Source organism: Callospermophilus lateralis, chromosome 4 (genome assembly GCF_048772815.1).
Source record: "Callospermophilus lateralis isolate mCalLat2 chromosome 4, mCalLat2.hap1, whole genome shotgun sequence".
NCBI classification, from domain to species: Eukaryota; Metazoa; Chordata; class Mammalia; order Rodentia; family Sciuridae; genus Callospermophilus; species Callospermophilus lateralis.
The window spans coordinates 128,540,663-128,562,169 of record NC_135308.1 but is presented as its reverse complement, the minus strand read 5'-3'; the positions used below and the strand labels follow the sequence as shown (position 1 = coordinate 128,562,169).

Here is a 21,507-nt window from a genome sequence, read left to right as displayed (position 1 = left end):
ATGCAAGTGTATTAGAATATTAAAGCATATTCCATCATCTGACAGTAACATTCTTGAATTAAAATACTCTCAAAGAAACACATTACAGCAATTTATATTTCAGCTGGAGAAAACACATACTCCCTTACAACCTCTGTGAAATAAATATCCAACCTTTATATCTGTAAAGTTTCTGAAGGTTGCACTCATAGGTGGATCTATAATAGAAAATGTCTACAGGAACATTTATATGCACTCACTATAACGTTTAGCATTTCTCAATTAATTTAATGATCCCAATTTATGATTATTCATCCTTTATTATAGAACACATGCTATATCCTGTCTTATGAAATTTTAAGGGGCATAAAATTCTTCCACTCCACAAAGGCTTAATCATAATATGGACAGCACAAAGTAATTTCAAAATAAACATTCAAAACATGTGACACTAATTAAGTAATCTGTACTTTTCTAACTGTTTCACAAACATGTTAACTACTAAGTATGGACACTGTCCTAGGCACTTGGAGCACAAAAGTAAATAAAATCAGATTCTGTCCTAAAGATACCTGTAACAGAAGGAGACAGGCTGTCACAATTGATGATATGATTGTAATGATTTATATATAATACAAATGTATGCTTTACTTACATTTAATACATTTTATATTATATTAGATTTATATAGTAATAAAATATGTGATAACAAACAACTATTTTTTGAGAAAATGGCTTTTGTCAGATACCACAGTAATTGCCTTAAGTTATCTAACTTAATTGTAATGGTTCCGAAAGTTAGAAAATACCATCTGATTTTACTAATACTGAAAGCACTCTGCAGACCAGTATAAATTTCTTATTGGTGCTGAGTGGTACCATTTAGGGCTTAAGTGTTTGGACTCTATATTCAGTATTCAAATTTCTGCTACATTACCAATTTATGCCTTGGGAGATGCATCAGTAAATCAGGGATAATAAGAAAACTAACTGCATGCAGGGGTTAAGAGTAAGGATTACATCAGTGTTGTATTTCAGGCAGGGCCTACCATGTGTGGGAAAGCCAGCATTTGCTCAGTCTATTTCTCTAACAAAACCAATAGAAATAAGTGGTAAGTGAATGAAGCAAGAATGAAAATTTTCACATAGAAAAAAATAGCTGTGAAAAGTTTAACTTTTTTTCTTTCTTATTAAATGATCAGGCAGTTAGGAGTAGCTGATGCAGACAGAGGCAAAGTGGGTGAAGGACATATATATGTAAAAAAAAAAAATAAATTCACTAGGGTACCATGTTATAAGATCAGCCTGTGATTAAAATGTGATTTGCCTTTTGTGGTTTCAGATAGCAGAGAGAGAGGGTGAGCATTAAGAATGTGGATAGCAGAGATACTGGAGAGAAGAAGGCCCATTTTATTTTAACTTTAAAAAAAAAAAACCTTGAAACTACTGCTTTCATTTTTTTTAATTTTATTTTTAACTGGCTCATAAAAATCATACATACCTATGGGGTCCCAGGTGATGTTTCAATTATACATTGTATAATATTAAAATGGGTTAAGCATATCCATCTTTTCAAACACCTATCATTTCTTTATGGTGAAAACATTTGAGTTTTTTCTTTTGAAATATACAATATTTTTTCATTATTGATAGTCTTCTTACTGTGCAATAGCACACCAGAAATTTATATTCCTATCTAACAAGCTTTTCTCCATTCCCCTCTACTACCACCTACTCTCCCCAACCTCTAATAACCTACTTTCTACTCTCAACTTCCATAAGATCAACATTTGTAGATTCCACATATGAGTGATATCATGCCATACTTATCTTTCTGTGCCTGGCTTACTTCACTTAACATAATGATCTCCAGTTCCATCTGTGTCAATAATGACAGGATTTCATCCTTTTATGGCTATTCAGTATTCCCTTCTGTATGTGTACCATATTTTCTTTATCCATTCTTCAGCCTGTTGGCTGAGATCAAGTGTACTATCTGTCTAATAAACTTCCACTGTTACTTATTAGGAAAACTTTATTTAATCTGTCAACTCTGAACAGTCTTCATGAAATGCATGATTCCTAATGTATGTTATGGCTTCTATGAGCAAATACTTTAATCAGTTTTGTTTCCCATTAAAACTTGATGAGTGACTATTTCTTGGTCCATAATGGAAAGCTAATACAAAAGATATACTTTATTCAATTACGTCAAAAAGGTATGTAATTCAAAAGATCAATGCAATTTTAATCTTCTAGGCCACTGACCCAATGGTGGCAATACTTTGTTTGAGCAAATAATTATAAAGGAATTAAAGAAAGGATGTGGGAGCCAGATGGACCTGGGCTTCTGTGCCTACAGTATATTCTTGGTGAAGTTGATTAACTTTGCTTTTCACTATCCTTATCTGTAAAATGGGGACAGGCCTTCCTTTCTGTGGTTGATAAGAAAATTGAATCCTTGTATACATGAAAGTATCCAAAGCAGCGATTATCAGTTATTTTTGCTTAACTTTCGTTACCTTAACCATCTTCCAATAATTGGAGGGGGGATTTTTTTCTGTTCTACTATTCATTACCATTTTTAGATGTTAAGATCAATGATGAAATTACAGTATCATAGGAAAATAAAAGAAGCACTGTAAAAGTAATTAACTAATGTCTTTATGTTCAGCCACATTTAATTGATCATCATATTTGTAAGTATATATACAAACATGTGTGTGTGTGTGCATAAAGAAAGAGACAGTCAAATGGAGAGCAATAGGGAAGGGGGAAGGAGGAGGTGAAGAAAGAAGTTGTTAAAGTTGTTTCTATATGTTAAATGATCAGTAAAAGAAGAAATTCAAAGTTTAGAGCAGTACAAAGTATAGTCATCACTCAGTATGCCCCGTCACCAATAATAATTTTTAAAGTAACATAAAGCCGTCACAACTATCTTATATTTGACTCTCTGCCTTACTACAATGGGAGTACACAAAAAATCCAGATAACCCACCATGCCCAGACTCCGTCTGGTTTTGCAATCCTTTTATAATCCTGGCTTCCTTTTGCCATTAATTCCTCATGTCCACTAATCCATAATGTGTACCTTTTGCTTAACTGATGCCACTCTTTCTTCATCCCACCAATGTGCCATATTTTTCTGGATTCTGTTTCCTGAATCATGTAATTCCCATAGCTAAAAGGTCTTCTTTTCAGTGATCCTCTCACTATTTACCAAAATCCAGTCTGCTTGAAGAAATCAAAAACACTGTGTCCATAGAATTATATTGGGTTATTTCCAACACTAGTTTGTCAAATTTTGATACATAACAAATGGATAATTTTTTACTAACAGTAAAAATTGAGAAAAAAAGTCTCATCATCCTTCCTGAATATGAAAGTCCTGAGTATCAGAACTCTAATTACTAATATTCTTTGTTATATCAGAGTGTCCAAATAAAGTTTATATCTCAGATTCTGGACAGAAAATCTAATTTCAAATATCTGTTGGCTATTCCCATACACCATTAAAATGTTTTCAAAATTCAGTTGCTGCACCACTGAAACTACCTTCCCCAGACTGTTTTTCATGCCCAATAACTGGATAAAAAAATTATTGGAACATGAATCCTGATTTTGGTTTTGTAACATATGGTCATACATTTATATCACACAATATAGCACTTAAAAATAGATGGAATTTGCATAATTTGCATAGATTCTCATACATGCTTGCCAATATCTTCAGGCTTTTTTGTATTACCCCCTTGTGTATATTAAAATTCTGTGGTTTAGGAATCCCATCTACCGCTCATCTGATACAGAACAGGCTCCGACATTGCTTGCTGATTAACTCTATTAATTGTTCCACTGATGGAATAGAAAAATATAAAAACAGAATGAGATTTCTACTGGAGAAAAACTAAAGTTGATAATTTAATTAATAGTTAATAACACAAGTCATTCTGAAAATACTCTGCTAAAGTAACAATAGACCAAAGATGAAACCTCCATGACTAAAGTCAATTTTTCCTGAATATTTATGAATTTTTATTATTCTCTATAAAGGATATAAAAACAGTAGCTAATTCTGCAAATAGGAGATTTTGCTTCCTCCTGCATCAAGAAGCAACCACTTCAGTGATCTCAAAGCCTAGCACCAAAATGATAATATTCTATGCAATGTCAAAAAAATGATTCTCCTGCTTTCAAGGTTACACTCGAAATCTTTCTTTCCCACTTCTAACATAGTAAAAACACAGCCTAGAAAATTGCTTGAGAAGTGAAACAACATGACCTTTGTTTATGAGGAAAAAGACCCAGTGAGTAACATTCTTGCCTTGCCCTGGGCCAAACATGCTATACATTGAAAAGAAAGAATCTTCTCCTCTTCCACATTGGTACATGTGCCCTTTATAATATCCCCTTGGGTTGGAGCTGCCTCCACAAGCTGAATTTGACTATTTTCACTCAACTATTTCCCATTATTTACAGATTTTCCAAAAAGCTGTAGTTTTTGCAAAACGTTAAGTTCTGATAAAACATTTTTCCTTAAATTGTTGCACAAATTGCCTTATAATTTTCTCTATATCAACAGTACTTTTTTTCCTAATAATAATTTCCTAAACTTGAAAGAAATCCTTGTTTTAGTTTAAAAGGAAACTATGTTGATTTGAACAGAACATAGGATCTCAAAGAACAGATTCTTTGTGGGGGGGCGGGATATTTTAAGAAGGCATCTGAGAAAATTTCCTATCAAGGATGATGATATCATGACTTTCTCACTTTGAGACACAAGAATACTTATCATTTATTTACATTAGGAACATGATCACTAGGAATCAGACAGAAAAGCTGAAATCTTGTTTATTAAATTCATGTTTCATATAAATATTAAAATTTATATTGTTCCCTCATGGAATTTTAATAAAACCTTTATGATTAATACAACAAGGATAAAAGTTCAGTTGTAAACAGTATTAATCAGTTAAATTGAAACAATTTGTTATGAAAATTTCAATGACCTCTTCCTTCCCGTTGAGAAAAGGTAAAGGAAAAAAAGCTCTGTGAAGTTCTATACTAGGAACAATAACCTATTCCATGTTCTGTCTGAAAAGTACAGAAAATTTCAGATGAAAAAGTTATTCCCAACCAGGCACAGTGGCTGTGCAGGCCTGTAATACCAGTGGCTTGGGAGGCTGAAGCAAGAAGATCACAAGTTCAAAGCCTGACTCAGCAATTTAGCGAGGCCCTAAGCAAATTAGTAAAGACCTAAACAATGTAGGGAGACCCTGTCTCTAAATTAAAATGGCTGGGGATATGGCCCAGTTATTAAGTGCCCCTGTGTTAAACACCTACTCTGGAAAAAAAAAAAACACAGGGGTTATCAAGCATATCACGTAGTTCATACACATGGAAGTAAATTTTAACATATATAATCCATGAGGTTCCATATGGAAATTTCACCTTGGTTTTATCCAATTGGCTAAAACAAAATTAAAGATCCAGATATATTGGAAAGAAAGCTTCTACTGAGATTATTTAAAAGTTGTGAATAGTCACATTGTCCCAAAATTTAAACAAGACAGCAATCAGAGATAAAATGGAAAGTTTTTGCCTCAACCTTTAGATAAAACAGGAAATTTCTAGAGGTGGGCTTCACCAACTAGCCAAGGTTTGAAGGAAAATTTAGGAGAAATGGAGTACATAATAAACAAGTTCAACCTTCTCAAAATCAAATCATCATTATGTAGCATCTACCATGTGCATGCCCTATCTAAGAACAAAGCAAAACAGAACAATTAGTCAGAAGTTATATCAACTTGGTACCCAGGTCCTCTTTATTCTCGCCCTAAAATTGGAGAAGTTGAATCTTCATTGCTCTTTTGTTCAAGGAGATAATAATCAGAACTAGATATTCAAAAGAGTTAGAAGAGGGAAAAAAAATGAAAGCTGGGTATTTTATACTTATTCCCCCCACTTTCTTCTGTCACAAGGGGATGTAGGATTTACCCAGAGATTCTTATTGCTGTACCTGATTGACAACCAGTGCTTACAGCAGAATGAAGATACCACCAATATATTTCCCCATGGTATGAGATTGACAATCCTATTAATATAGACATTTTCAGATATCTAGATAAAATATTCATGTTACTGAATTGGATTTGGGTAACTCAGTAATAAAAGAAATGTGTTGCTTATATTACAAGGTACATAAATGCATTTTAAAGTTGCTTGTATTAGAATTCATTTTCTTGTAAAGCTTTAATTGTATGAAAAGAGGCTTAGACAGAAATCCCCAGCAAATTCCACATAAGTATCATGAAAATCAACAAAAGAAGTTAAATAAAAGATGTTTCTACAAAGAAAGAGAAACTATGGCCAACTTATTATTGCTCCCAGTGTACAGAAGACAATATTTAATTTTATCATCACACACAAAAATAAAATATACTTCTGAGTTATTCTGGGGTGCAAGGGAATTCTTTTTGAAGACTTTATTAAAACCAAGTCCAGGTAAAAAAACCTATTCCAATACATACTTAATGCCACTGGCCCCCAAAGTCACTGACTCTTTTTTCTGAGTACTTTAGCAATAGCAATTCAAAAAAAGCCTGCTGAATAGCTAGAAAAATCATGTATTGTTTGATAGTTCACATTGAAATATTCAAAAAATCAAATGAATAGTTATACATAAAATTGCTCATCACTGACGTGGTGTTATTATTTTTGAAGGCCAAAACTCATAAAATCTATTCTTTAATGTGCCTGATTCTTGGAAGATAAAGATATCCCATATCTGTATAAAGAAAATCCTATGATGTAACGTGAGTGGGAATCAAAGTGAACCCATACATTTTTTTCCATTTATGAGTAAATCATTTCTGTATAGGATATATAATAAATAATAATTTGAGAATACATTTCATTCAACTACCTTCACCTAGAAAAATGATGTGAATACTTCATGCTCTTAGGAAGGGAAGTCAAGAGAAATATTAGAGTAAAATAGAAATTAGTAGAGCTAAATAGATTTTAAATTATATAAACCTCTATTTTGAGGTCACAACCTTATACAAGCTCCCTCACATAATAAAGTACTCTAATTTACTATGATTAAAAACATAGAATATTATACAACCACTAAGAATGTATGCTTTTTGCTTCATTAATCATAGGCATGTACAAACATTTAAAATAATATGTATATTATTAGGTCTGATGAATATAACTATATTTAAAATATAAATTACATTTAAATTGATGGATATTTGAACTCCTATAATTACTCATGTCAGTCTAAAGCCACAGATGGTTGTTTATAAATTTGGAAACTTGGTTTTCATTCCCAATGCAAGTGGGAAATTATGGTTGTTGAGGTATTTCTATGGTACCTTAGCATTTTATGATTCCAAGACTAAGTATACACTTATTTGGCCATGCATAATGCTATTGTGAAGTGAAGATGCATAAATGCAAGTTATATATTAAAAAATAAATAAAAATCACAAAGGGCACTTCTTTGTTCCCCTCTATTTTGGCTTCTCTGCAATATTTAAGAGTCATCAACTCCTTTTTGATACTCTTTTCTCTGCAAGATTATGGGATACCATTTTATATTGGTTTCTCTCCCACTCCTCTGAATCTTCCTCTCTACCTTACATTTCCAGTATTAGGATGTTCCTAATAAGCATCCTTCTTGTGTCTGTCAGTCATGACCCTGTTCGTTGTATTTTGTGAAAAACAATCAACCAGAGCTGTTGGGGACCACAAATCAAGTCAAAATGGCGCCTGGGAGTTTGCCAGGAGGAGTGGTTTGTGAAGCATGCCACTGAGCCATTTAGATGGTGGGTATTCCTTATTGGCTGATTGCTGTATCTAGATGATGCTAACTGAGTCAAGCTGTGTATAACCAGTTAGGTATATATACCTCTGCTGTCCTGCAATAAAGCGGCTCCTGCTACCTTGGGTGCCCACTACCTTGAGTTCCCGCTGAGTTTCCCCGCAATAAAGCAGTTCCCGCTTCAACCTTCAAGCTGCTTGTCACCTCCCGGTTATTTTTCCTATCTAGACTGCAGCACAGAGCATCATTTCGTTTCAGTCAGTATTCAATAGGTCAAGGCATGCATTTGGAAAGAAGGACAGAGTTTATAGGTCTTCAGCAAAGGAGCCATCTGAAGCTCAGCTAATCTTTAGTGGTATTTGGCAAAACTGGTTCTCAGAAGAGAAAGAAATTTTTCTTGTGTTTTAACAGCCATTGGCTTCATGATTTTAGTTCATCAAGAGGGTAGTAGGGAAAGTTGGTCACTAAGGTCAGATCAAAGAGGAAGCTAGGAAGAATAACTGCAGGTTCAGAGGCATGGAAAAACTTCTCCATATAGTGGAGAAGTTTTAATCTTTGAAGTTATCTTTCATTTTAATTAACATAATCCTGATAAGTGCCATTATATTTATTTTCATATATTGTGTTTATAATTGCTAACTGTATTAATAGAATATAACAATTTAGGTAGAAATTCTAATTCCTTATAGGACTTCACCCTGAACTATATTGTAATTAAATAAATAAAATTATTTTATTCATTTTAAAATCCTCTTGGAAACTAGTTATGTTTTTGTAATACAATGTCCATGGGAAATTGATATGCTTTTTATATGTGTCTTGAGCACTGGAGAAATATGAGAGTGACTAGATATTTCCAGATAGTCACCCAGTAAAAACAAATCAAGAGTAGTGTGTGTGTGGTAAATGACTTATTAAGAGCAAGAAAGGTGGAAAAGTGGAGTCAATCTTTGAAAAACTGAGTAGAATGGAGATCAGCAACATATGTTTTAAGGTTCCTCAAGGGGATCGTACTAGCTCATGCTGCATACTGTCAGCCAGCTTCTATGAAATAAGGAACTCAAGGAAGTAGACAGTGGGAATCTCTGCATGATTTAGGAAAATAGTGTCCCATAAGATAATAGTAAGAATGAAAATCTCAAACTTATAAAGTTATGCTCAAATAGATAGTGATTATGCTCCATTCAATTGATTCTTACGTGTTTTAAAAACCAATTCAGGATCCTCAAAACCACAGGAGATATGAGTATATGGCAATGTTCCTCTATTCCTGTAAAAAATGTATGTATTTGAAAGAAGAGACAATGCTCTTGAAGGTTTGATGTCTTTCACAAACCACTGTGCTCTATTAATCTTTTCCAAACTCATGTCTACACACATACATGTTTTTAATGTATTTTGGATGTTTTTTTCCAAAGAGCTTAAAAGTTTCCACCTGGTGAGTCAAAGCCAAGCATATGTGTATTCATCACAGCATACTGAATAACATTCTCATAGCTGATCCAGGGATAGCATTTATGGGTTTTATAGATGGTAATATTATTATATTCCTTGGGAGGTGGCTCGGTGGTACAGCACATGCCCAGCATGTGCTTGAGGCCCCATCCCCAGGACCACACACACACAAAAAAAATAGAATTAATATCTTACTACAGTTACTGAATGGCTATATATTCAAATATAAATAAACTACTAACAGATTGTAGAAATATGACTTAAAATAATAACATTTACTTCTGAAGGGAAGCACGTTTCTTTTAAGAAATCCAAAGATTTTTCAGAAGGAACAATTGTGACAAAAAAACAAGGAACAAATATAGTGAAGAACAACTGGAGGGTGTGAAAGTGAATATGACAAAAATACTGGTCCCCTCTGATGCTCTGAGACATGGTGCCTGTCTTTGGACACTGAGAGGTGAGTAGTAACATCCTTCAAGTTTCACCTAACTCATTATCACCCCTTAATTTAAGTCCTCAAAAACATGAAGGGAAAGCAAATAGTACAACATATTTACATTGCATAACTGAACCTCCATATCCACATTTATTGAACTTGTGCACTTGACACAAGCTTCTCTATTCTGAGATATTTTTTCCCCACAGAGAATATGGAATTGAAAAATAAGAAATTCTCACTTAAAGTAAGCCATTTTTAATTTCTTTGAACATGGGAAATATATACTCAGCAGAAGTAAGTCAGCCATATACCAAAAACACATAGCCTAAGAAATAAACGTAGTCAACCTTTAGGGGTAGAAGAATACAACAGATGCACAGAAGCATGCTACAGGGTTTCCAAAGGTTAGCCAGCAGTCCCTCTTTTGGAGACATGTGTGACATCTTACCTTTGAGTTCATTAGGTATCTCTGTCTTCTATACTTTCTCATAATACATTTTCTCTATTAATATTGTTGAAGATGGTTTCTCATACAACCAAAGGGTCCTGATTAATGTAAAGAAACCAAAATATCTAGAATAGTAGAATATTTTATTCAAGCAAAGATATGCTTCTCAGGTAAGTGTCTCCATATACATACGTAATCAAACATGCAAAAGTTCTAGAAGTTTTGGATATGGCACAGATAGATAAAATACACCATGCTATTAGACTAAAAGGTAAAGTCAACATGCACTCTTGTCATACATATGGCTGCTCAATGAGAAGATTCCATTTCAGACCACCAAAGATTCAAATTATTGTGAAAGTCCAGGCACACGTGTGCATAACATAAACCTATACCCACATAACCATTACGAGTTTAAATCTTTTCACATATGAGTAAGAAAGGAGCCACTTGCAGTGGCACATGCCTATAATCACAAAAACTTGGGAGGCTGGGGCAGGAAGATTGCAGGTCAAGGCTTGCCTCAGCTAATTGGTGAGACCCTGTCTCAAAATTTAAAAGCAAACAAACAAAAAAGGTAGAGGAATGGAGCTCAGAGGTACAGCAACCCTGGTTTCAGCCCCCAAAACCAAAGAAAGAAAAGAGAGAGAGAGAAAGGGTTTACAGAAACATTTTGAGGTGTGGATCTGATTTCCTGATGATATAATCATCATTTATTGCTTCCACCGAATGTCAAATTGTAGAGACACTCTCTCAGCAGGATTAAACACCAAAATAGGATTCAAATGAATTTTTGACATCTCTCTCCTTGGAGGCCATTAGGAGATCTGACAAGTACTTACTTTTGTGAAACTTGTTCCAAGCTTATGACTAATCAGGGAAGTGGATGAAGAAGAGTTGTGATAATATAAATATATTTTAAAGTATTTTTCCATAGTTCTTTAAAGTTTATGGCTAATAACCTTTTCCTATTAATTTACTAATAGTATTGCTTTACTAGGAAAATTTAGAAAAGTTTGAAATCAGAATTTTTCCCTTTTTAGTAAAAAATTTTTTTGCCTTGTAAAAATAATAAATGAAAGAAGAAGTCAGATGTACTGATAATTTACTATAATGCATGCCAGGCACTGTGCTGAGTTCTTTCTTTCATTATATTTAATTCTGATAATAACATCTAATTCTTACTCTTCAAATAACAGACAAATAGATTAGACAGATGTGAGAAATTAAGACTCATTAGGTAACTTGCCTCCTCAACTAGTAAATGACAGAGTTGGGATTTAAAATTGGTTTCAGTTTGACTGCAAAGCCTACGCTCCCATAAACACTCTATGTTGCCATTATTCACTGTCATATCTTTTAACAATTAGAATTCTGTTTGATAAAAATATATACCATTTTGACCTCTATGTATACAGCAAAGTCCTGGAAACTTCTCCACCTTCAATGTGACTTAATGAAGTGGAACAAATCAGTTTGTCCATGGCATGTTCTACCGAGGATTCCTGGCATTCACTTTCAGCATATTCGCTTTGTTTACTCTCTGTTGTTCTTACTGAAACCACTTCTCATCTTTGGAGAGTTTTCAGTAGCAGGAAATCAATCTTTCTGGGGCCATGATGGGAAGAAACAATTGGGAGACAAAATACAGAAAGGTCTGCTTAAGGCACATGATGTTGTTCATCCACTCGACCTTCAAAAGTTAGAATCCAACTTACAGGAATTTTTACCACTTGTTAAAAAAAAAAAATTAACAATCCATTCTGATGTAGAATATATCGAAAGAAATATAAATGTCCATTTTCTCCTTTAAAATGCTACTTTGAAATGCCAGCCCATAATTTCCAGAGAGCATAAACCACTGTAAAAATCAAAGAGAATTTAGTCGTTTTCAATGGAACAACACATGCAATGTACAATTTTACTGTTTTGATTTTGGACAAAGGGAACTGAGTATTCTGCATATTTCTTCCCTGTAATTTGACGTGGTATGTCTACCAGCACGAATCTCCTCTTTTTAGATGGAGAGACAAAATGTGGGGGCCTGTGACAGTGGCTGCAGTGACAGAGACTATGTGTGGTTAAGAGATTTCTGCATAATTCATGGAAATTCCAATTTTACTTTGCAAATGTGTCTCAACATTCCAATTGAGTGTTCATCAGCCTGTGAGAAAAAAGAGATAAAAATCTTAAAAAAATAAGTTTCAAGATATATTTTTAATTCTCAGAGCATTCAATTTCAGATTTTAAATCTGCATCAATATCTACTCTATCCATTGATACAGGTCCTATAAAATGCCTCCATTTAATCAGTTGCTCTGCTTGACTTTGGCACTGATTTGACTTGACGTCCATGATAAAGTTCTCAAGCATCTGCCCTGTTCAAAGAGAACTGACCAGTCATTTTCAAATATCATTTTATGCAGTCAGGTGTTCAAAAAGTCTTTCACTGAGAGGATGGTGCTGTTTATTTCAGCTAGGTAAGAACCATGACTCACATGGTTAAAATGATAATGATCCACCAGTAAACATCATGGAACATAAAAGAAAATAAGATTTTGATTACAGAAATCATGAAATCATTCCCTTAATCGTCACTGAAAAAAGATACCTGCCCATTATTGATTTAAAAAAAAAAAAAATCAGTGCAAACAATGGGAAAAGATGTGCCTTCTACTGTAAACAAAGGATAAAACTACAGGGGAAGAAACACATAGAGATCCCCCCTAAAGGTGTAGACTCCACCCAGAAATGCAAAGTTGGTGTCTTCTGACAGAGAGAGGAGAATAAAAGACAAGAGACAGTGAGTGGCCATGGGTGGGTAATGCTGAGGAAAGACCTTGTTAGGCGGGGGTGACTGGTAGACAGTAAGTAGACCAGAACTAACACTGTCGTGGAGGGAGATCAGGAGGATAATGGCAGCAGAAGGAAGCAGACTGTTACTAACTGCAACATGAGCTTCCTAGTGTGATGAGCCTCCTTTCCTCTCTCAGCTACCTCCCAAGAAGGAGAGGCTACTCCATGTGGTAGTGACATCTGAGCCTACGTACAGTTGAAATGGTAGCAACAGCACCTATGTATTTCATGCAATATCTGGCTGCCTCGAGACTATACAGAGTCCCTGGATGGCACATGTTATTGAAAATGAGTAGAAGAAGTCCTATCAGTCACTTGAGAGTGAGTGAGAGGTCATAATAAACAGGCCTACAAAAGAAACAACAGCTGTGATTTGTCTCAAGTCCTCTATACATCACCCATCCCACCTCTTCACACACATAGTCTCTCAAGTGCAAGATGACTCAGGAACCTGGTGTTAATTCTCTCTGTCATTATATAGAGCCACCATGGAAATAAGAGGATTCAAGCAGATTTTCAACAGTAAGCACAGAAGCCAGGAGACAATGGTGAATGCTACACATCTGTGCATGAAAACAATGGTCAATCCATAATTATGTATTAATAATACATAAGGTAAATTTTACCCTGACAGGAGGTGAAATCAAGACTTTTCAGAAAACAAAACCTATTTATCACTATTTGAACTTTGATAAAGGAAATTTTGAAAGAAAGCAGAACTAAACTAGAAAAAGTTATATGTAAGAAACAATGAGCAGCCAGGTGTAGTGGCACACACTTATAATCCCATTTATGATCCTCCTGCCTCGAAAGACTGAGGCAGGAAGATCATAAATTTAAGGCCAGACCAGCAACTTAGCAAGAGCCTATCTGAAAATAAAACTTAAAAGAGTTGAGGATACAACTCAGTGGTAAAGCACCCCTGAGTTCAACCCCAGTACCAAAAAAAAAAAAAAAAAAGAAAGAAAGAAAGAAAAAAGTAATGATGATCAAAGGATATCATAAATGCACAAGTAAATTCAAGCAAGAGATAACTACATCTTGCAATCGCAATAATAATAATTTGGAGAATAAAATCAAGATTTTTCTGGTCAAATTAAAAGATCAAAAAACAATAATATATGAATTGGAAAAGGTAATGTTAGTCAAAGCATAACAATTGTTCAGAAAGAGCCTAACGATACTGAGTTACTTTAAATCTTGTCAAATAGGCATGTCAAATGTTTCTGGACAACAAATGAATTAGAAATTGAGACATAACTTCTAAACCAGTAAGGAAAACTTATAATATAAAAGCATTGCAAATATTTCAATAGAAGGCATTGTAACATTAAAAAAAATTGAAAACTAGAAGAATATATTAGAACTAAGTGTATTATTATACTCAAACAATAAATATTAACTAACTATGTTTATCAGTTAAAAGTGAATATTTTAAGATGGGATTAAAATATTTTAGCTATGCTGTGTTTATAAGGGGTAAACCAAAAACATAAGATCCAAAAGTATTAAAGATCCAACTTTGTGACAATCAAGTATAGCTATGTTATCATCCAATCTAATGATGTAAAGTTTAAAGCAAAATACTAAATGTAAACTAAAGCACACCATAATAAAAAAATCTTAATTCACCAGCAAGACAATTGTTCTATATTAGTTTACAATTATTCTTTTAGTAATATGATTTAAATGTCATAAAAATAAAAAGTACACATACTTCAATGTGGAAAATTTCAAAACATAGGAGCTGATGTCTACAAAGTAAATATATAAGTTTCAAAAACATAAAATGGCATTAAAATTGGAAACTATGGATATTTTTATCAAATACAAATGGGGCATGAACGATAAATAATCATGTATTAGTCCATAAAGTAAGCCTTAAATCCTAATACAAAGAATCCCACAATAAGAGGTTATGAGTTTGCCACCTATACCCTCCAGGTTTTATTTTAATCATGATGGCCTTAAAACATCAACAAAGAAGAATTTACAAATGTACCTTTGAAGGGGAAAAGGGAAACAGGTAAAACACATGAAGTGTCATTCATATAAAATATTCAATAGAAAATGATAATGATATATATTGAAGTTTTCAAGTATAAGAGATATCATCTTCTAGGGATAGTAGGTAAGAAGTAGAAGGGGACTAGGAACCAAGCTCTATTTTAATGTTTTATTTCTGAAAGCTTGTATTTACATGAGTATTCATTTTATTCTTTTTTATACATTTTGTATACCTGAAAATTTTGTAATAAAGAATAAATTAATCCAGGTAGGGTCTAATCCCAATGGCTCAGGAGGCTGAGACAGGAGGATTACAAGTTCAAGGCCAACCTCAGCAACCTAGTGAAGCCCTAAGCAACTTAGAGAGAGTCTGTCTCAAAATAAAAAAACTGGAGATGCAGCTCAGTGGTAAAGCCCCTCTGGGTTAAATCACCAGAACAAAAATTTAAAAAAAAAATAAAACAAATTCTTTTTGTGTATCTTATGAGAGAATACAATGGATAAAAACATTACTTTTTAAAAGTATCTTTTCTACCTCCCAGATATTAAAAAAATGAAAGATAATTTTATGTTTGAGCATCTGGAGAAACTCTAAAAGATGAATCAAAACCATATACATGCAAAATTGGAGACAACCAACCATGACTTCAACCATGAAGTCCTGTTTGAATGTAGGAGCATTATATTTTTCCTCCAAACTGTATGTGCTGAGTTAACAGACATTCTGTGTAAGAAAAGTTCTTAATGACAGGGTTTAGGCCACACTGTGCATTACAACTCTTCCTGAGGACAAGGCACTTACCTCATGATATGATTCTGAGAAACTATGGGTCAAGCCTGTTTAATTTTATTTAGATTCAAATTTCCCAAATTCCTATGATTTTAAAATCCTCATTTAAATGAACATTATTACCAAACTTCAGGACATAAATTATCCACTGAATATAATTTAGGAAATAATGTAATAAACCTTGATTTCCTAGTGTCATAATTGAATGGGAAAGAGTTCACTTTTGTCATTTATATTTAATCTTTATAAAGAGTATTCACTTTTCAATTCAAATGCTCATAATGCTTTGTTTTCTTCCTATCTCTGTCTACTGTCATTTCTGTAGTTTCAATTAAAAAAGGGTTCTAAAAACAGAATAGAACTTGTTAATCATAAGAATTTGTTCATAACTACTTGCCAAATAGCACATATTTTTATTTAAAATATTTTCATTTCAATTTTATTTTCCCTTGTTTGAAAAAGCAAAACAGTAAACTAAAAAAAAATATGAAGATTAAAAGGAAGAAAATAAACCCATGTAAAATCCCACTACCCAGATATAACCACTGTTAGGGTAATATAGGTAGGAGGGGCCTAATTACATGTATTTTCCTAATGTCCTTTTTCAAAGAGTTTTGCTTAACTGAAACAGCCTCTCCTTCCCTCTCACCCAGCACCATAATCTGATTTCTATGTTATTCTAAGAATTATTTATAATCATCTGTGAATAGCCACTGTTTAACACTTAACATCTTAGATTCAACCAATTCAAGCCAGGTACTTAAAGTTTATCATATAGGCCAGTGAGCTTCATGTCAAAGGTAGAGTTCCAGGGAAACACATTCAATCAGTGTTAAATTTTTACCTTACCAAGTTTGTCCTTTTATTGGCTATCAAAAAAGAGTAGCCAGTAACATCCTCATCTTTGCATGGCCTCTTTTCATTCATAAATTTATACACTGATTTATTTTCCTCTTGGCTAGAAAACAAAGATGTCTGTAAAAATAAAGAATATAAAGATGGATTACACAGGCCTCCTTGCATAGGAGAGAATGTAAGAGATAGAAAGAGAAAGAAACATGGAGAGAAAGAACATTTTCAAATTTGATTTGAGCTCTCAAAAGCAAAACCATCAGAGCAAAATAGTACTCCTACATTAATGCCAACTGTAGGTCAATCAAGTACTGCTTCCTGGAAAACACAGAGAACATAGTTGAAAGTTATACTAAATTGCATAATTTGGGAGGAGGAAATTCTGGATTAAAACTACCCTAATTTGCAATTTATAGGTTTTTCCTACTACTTTTATACATTTATCACAAAGCAGTAATTCCAGCTTCAGAAAGTACTGTTACCAAGCTTGTTAGATAAATATTGCTCTCAATTATCTTAACACTTTTATTAAGAAATTTTAGTTATATAACTTAAATGGATAGAAATGCAAGAACAAATGGAAATTATCTTATGTAGAGCATCTATTTCCTTGAACAGCCTATATCTCTCTCAGCCTACATGAATTCATTATGCCCCTCAATTCACATTTGTGAATTCCATGAATCATCATGCCTATAGTCTACCCCCATTCATGCTTAACAGCATAGCTTAACTGACTCTGATTCTGTCTTTTAACTCCTTCAAACTCTGAGTCATAATTTTTTTTTTGAATTTGAGAGAGTAGCTATTCCCCTCCCTCTGCCAAAGATAACCAAATCAACCATGAATACCATTTCAGTATTCTTTCAAAATTAAGAAACCACAGATGTAAAAGGCTATATTTGTTTTTGTCAAATTTTGCTCATTTCTGAGTTGTGTTCAGGAAATTTTAGAAACATTTTTAAAAAGGCAAAAAAAAAAGAAAATCAAAGGAAGAAAAGTTCTAAGTGCAAATTTGATAAACACGTTAAACTTATAAACATGCTATGGGGTAGGGAGAGATTACTGTATTTTTAGGGGCTAGGTACTATGTATTAGCCTTTTGCAGAACTAATGAGCTTACAAGTTAATTCCCCGGTTTTTTCAAACTGTTTAACCTAATTCACAAAACATTCTCAAGTCTGAAACTATCAACAGATTATACCAGAAAGTCAGTGAATTTCCTCTTGTTCCAATAGCATTGCTTCCATGCAGATTTTATCACATGCAGATTCTAGTTTAATGCTGAAAAAAAAATCCTTAAAATAACCTTAATATTTTCTATGTAATGATCAAATAAGTCACCAATTCAATTTATAATATATGAAAGATGCAGGTAAGTAAAATTATAAATAAATTATTTTCTCTAAATTGAACTAGAAAGTATTTGTCATATTTTAGAAATATATGAAAAAAAAGACTATTGTTAGTAAATTTTTTAAAAATTGCATGGAAAACGTGAAGTAAGCTCTTTAACATTAGTTATATTTCAACCTCTCTCCCCTTGTTCCTCATTAATCCTCATTTTCTTCCAAGTGCCAAGTGTTGATTATCTACAACCCACCGCAACCTCAAATCAATTTATGCCTCAAGATTTTTTTGATTTTCCATTACTTAACACAGGTTACCATTTTCTATATGTCTTTTTTTTAAAATTTAAATCAGTTTTATTTAAGAATTTCCAACATTGACAACTCTTATAAAAAGCATCCAAGCACAGGACACAGAACTGCAGCAAACAGCATTCTTATGGGTAGCTAACAGACATTAGAACTTCCACCCTTCTTTGAGACACCTGAGCTCACTGGTGAACTCTGCTTCCAAGTACTCCTGCAAAGCACACCACAAGCTCAGTCCATGTTCTCAACCCATCAGCTTCAGTTCACATTACCACACTTACATATCAGTAATAGAGGAGAACACACACCATACAGCATTCACAGCAGTTGACAAAGGGGTAGGGGAAGTACAAGTATCATTTCACTTAACACATTCAACTAACGTGGGTTATCTAAGAACAAAACTCACTTAAAGTCTTCCAACAGATGTGGATGTCCTTTGAATGCAAAAAACATTCGTACGTTATTTGCTATCATTGCTCTCTGCACACTCTCTCACCAAAGCCACAGGATTGAGAGACACATCTCGCCAAGTTAAAAAATATCCATTATGCACCACCAAGTCTCTGCACGCGCTCTCTCCTTTCCTCGCTCATACTAGCCTTTCATGCCTCGGCACCACCATCAATCCCACACAAGGTTTCAAAAGTTCAAACAGCTTTCTGGTTCCAAATCACAGCCTTGCGTTCATAGCATTGATACGACTCCATGAAATAAAGAGTAGTGGATAAAAATGGGACACCCACCATCAAAGACGCAGCCTGTGCAGTGTTATGACGAATTCTTGAATGAGAAAGCATGTAGACAGAAGCATTCCTATGGCAGAATATTTACAGCACTACTTTCAATGAAGTGCTTCTTCCATAAACATTTGAAATGAGATGAACTGCAGAGATTCAATGAAGGCTTCATATTGTACTTTTGTATATGAGAGGAGACAAGTGTTAAAAAACAAAACCAAAAGAACCAAACACTGTGACACCATGATCTCCCAAAAGGAGATTTTCCTAAGGAAAAAATCCATATGGTGGGGTTCAAATTAAAAAAGGAGAAAAGAATGTAGTTCTAATCTTTGAACATGCAAAGAATTCACTTAACAAGTCCAGGGATAAAACATTACAGGAGAAACCTTCTGATATCAATTGTAGTGTGTTGGTTTACCAATCAGGCAAACAGCAATTCACTTTCAGCCACTCAATAGTTCAACCCTTTATGTAACAAAACTTATAAAATTCCTTTAGCTCTTCCTCTTTTTCTAAAGAAAAATGTCAAAGATACTGCTGAATATACTCCATACTGAACAAACCAATTTTGAAAATTCTTAGTACATATGTATTTTACAATATACTTACCATGAGTTTAGAAAAATTTGAATTCCCACCATTCTAACTAACCAACCATAACCCACTATCTACATTCCCCAGCCAGAAGATTTAGAATCCATGCTTGAGCCAAAGCCTCCATTGAAACCACTACCTGACCCTGCATTTGATGCTGATCCCCAACCAATTGCAGCACCAGAATTAGAACCACTATAGGAATTATTTCCAGACCCAACAACTTGATTTGGCTCTCTCTGCATGTTGCCCTGACTTTGGTTATTACCTGATGGGCCTGATTGGTTCTGCTGACTGGCTAACATGCCCATCATACCCCAACTGCTCTGCAGCGCTGCCTGGGCTGCTGCCATCATTGCTGGATTAATGCTAAAAGCACCAAAGTTCATCCCTCCACCCTGATTGTTTCCCAAGCCAGCTCCACCCCCTCTACTGTTACCAAACCCACCCTGATTCCCAAAGCCACCTGGATTACCACCAAATCTTCCACTTCTCTCTAACTGCCTATTGCTATTGTGCTTAGGTTCAGCATTGGATATATGCACGCTGATTCCTTTAATGATCAAGTCCTCTCCACAAAGAGACTGGGCAACCTGATCATCTGCAAATGTAACAAAGGCAAAAGCCCTGAATGGTTTGGGAATGAAGACATCTACCACTTCTCCATACTGACAGAAGAACTGCTGCAGCTCATCAGCAGTCATGTCCTCCGTACAGCGCCCAACAAACACCTTTCTGCTTCTCAAAGGCTCATCCGGGCTTTGCTTAGAATTGGGGAGTTTACAGTCACACCATCGTCCGTCTATCATATGTCGCTGTGACATTACTTTCACCTGGGTTTCATATTCCGTAAATCGTACAAAGCCAAACCCGTTTGAATGACCAGTTTTAATATCTTTCTTGACCTGCACCATAAGAACTTCTCCAAAGGTACTAAAATATTCTTTCAGGTCCTGTTCGGTTGTTTTCCACGGGAGACCCAATACTATTAAATCAGATGTTTTTTGGACTCCTCTTTTCACTTTCACTGCCGATGAAGCATCTGTCTCATCCATTTTCCTTTTGTTATCTTTGGGATAGTTGACAACGTATACCAGGTTTCCCCAACCAGCATCAGGGGCATGCAAAATTCCTTCTACTAGGCGAACACCTCTCATACACTGGGTCACTGAATTCCTGTAGCGCAGCCCACATGCCCCTGGAAACTGGGCTGTAACTGTGGACAGCAGCACTGTCCCATCATCTTCTGATGGTATTTCAATGGGCTCATCATTCTCATCTTCCGTTACCCGAATATATTCAGACATCTTTTCTTACTTCTCCGCTTGGCCGCTGCTAGGAAGCGCGACACCGAAACTGAAGCAGCAAGGGATCCGAGAGCAGCCCAACGACCTCTACGTTCCCACCTCTACATGTCTTAATGCCAGTATTTTTTCAACATTTCTTAGAATCATCTAGGAATCTTTTTTTTTTTTTTTTTGAGCCTCTCAGTTTGTTTATTTATTTTTATTTGTCCTAATAAGTTATCATGACAGCAGAATGCTCTTCAATTCATTTTACACAAATGGAGCACAGTTTTTCTCTTCTCTGGTTGTATACATCATCTAGGTATCTTTTTACATAGACATGCCTTGGCTCCCTTCTAGATGTACAGAATCCAAATGACTGGGAGTAAGGCCCAGGAATTAGTGTAGGAATTAACCTCCCTGGTGATTCTGATGATCAATGTTAAGGGTACCACAACTCTAGTCACCCAGCAGAGGTATCTGGCAAGTTTTAAAAATAAATCCAAAGGGTTATAAATTGCTAAATTTCATTCTTCAGGATCTTGTTTGCATATTAATAGACCAAA

The 21,507-nt window shown here is 34.5% G+C and overlaps 1 protein-coding gene across 3 annotated transcripts; it reads right to left on the bottom strand.

Annotated features, from left to right (window-relative positions):
- Positions 1–19,066: 19,066 nt before the first annotated feature.
- On the bottom strand, positions 19,067–21,044 carry LOC143397117 (TAR DNA-binding protein 43-like). Of its 3 annotated transcripts, none has more exons than XM_076853143.1 (2): positions 20,122–21,044; positions 19,067–19,134 (listed from the first exon to the last, which is right to left on the bottom strand). In XM_076853143.1, exons 1-2 carry the CDS (start codon positions 20,960–20,962, stop codon positions 19,067–19,069), a joined length of 909 nt encoding a protein of 302 aa, XP_076709258.1. In that variant the 5' UTR covers positions 20,963–21,044. The 3 variants fall into 3 exon arrangements, with proteins under 3 accessions (XP_076709258.1, XP_076709257.1, XP_076709256.1); XM_076853142.2 differs by having other exon boundaries at positions 19,128–19,204; positions 20,104–21,044; XM_076853141.2 differs by lacking the exon at positions 19,067–19,134 and having other exon boundaries at positions 19,730–21,044.
- Positions 21,045–21,507: the final 463 nt, after the last annotated feature.

Bases quoted from the DNA above. Each gene is read 5' to 3' on its own strand.
- LOC143397117 (XM_076853141.2), bottom strand. From the start codon at position 20,962: ATGTCTGAATATATTCGGGTAACGGAAGATGAGAATGATGAGCCCATT.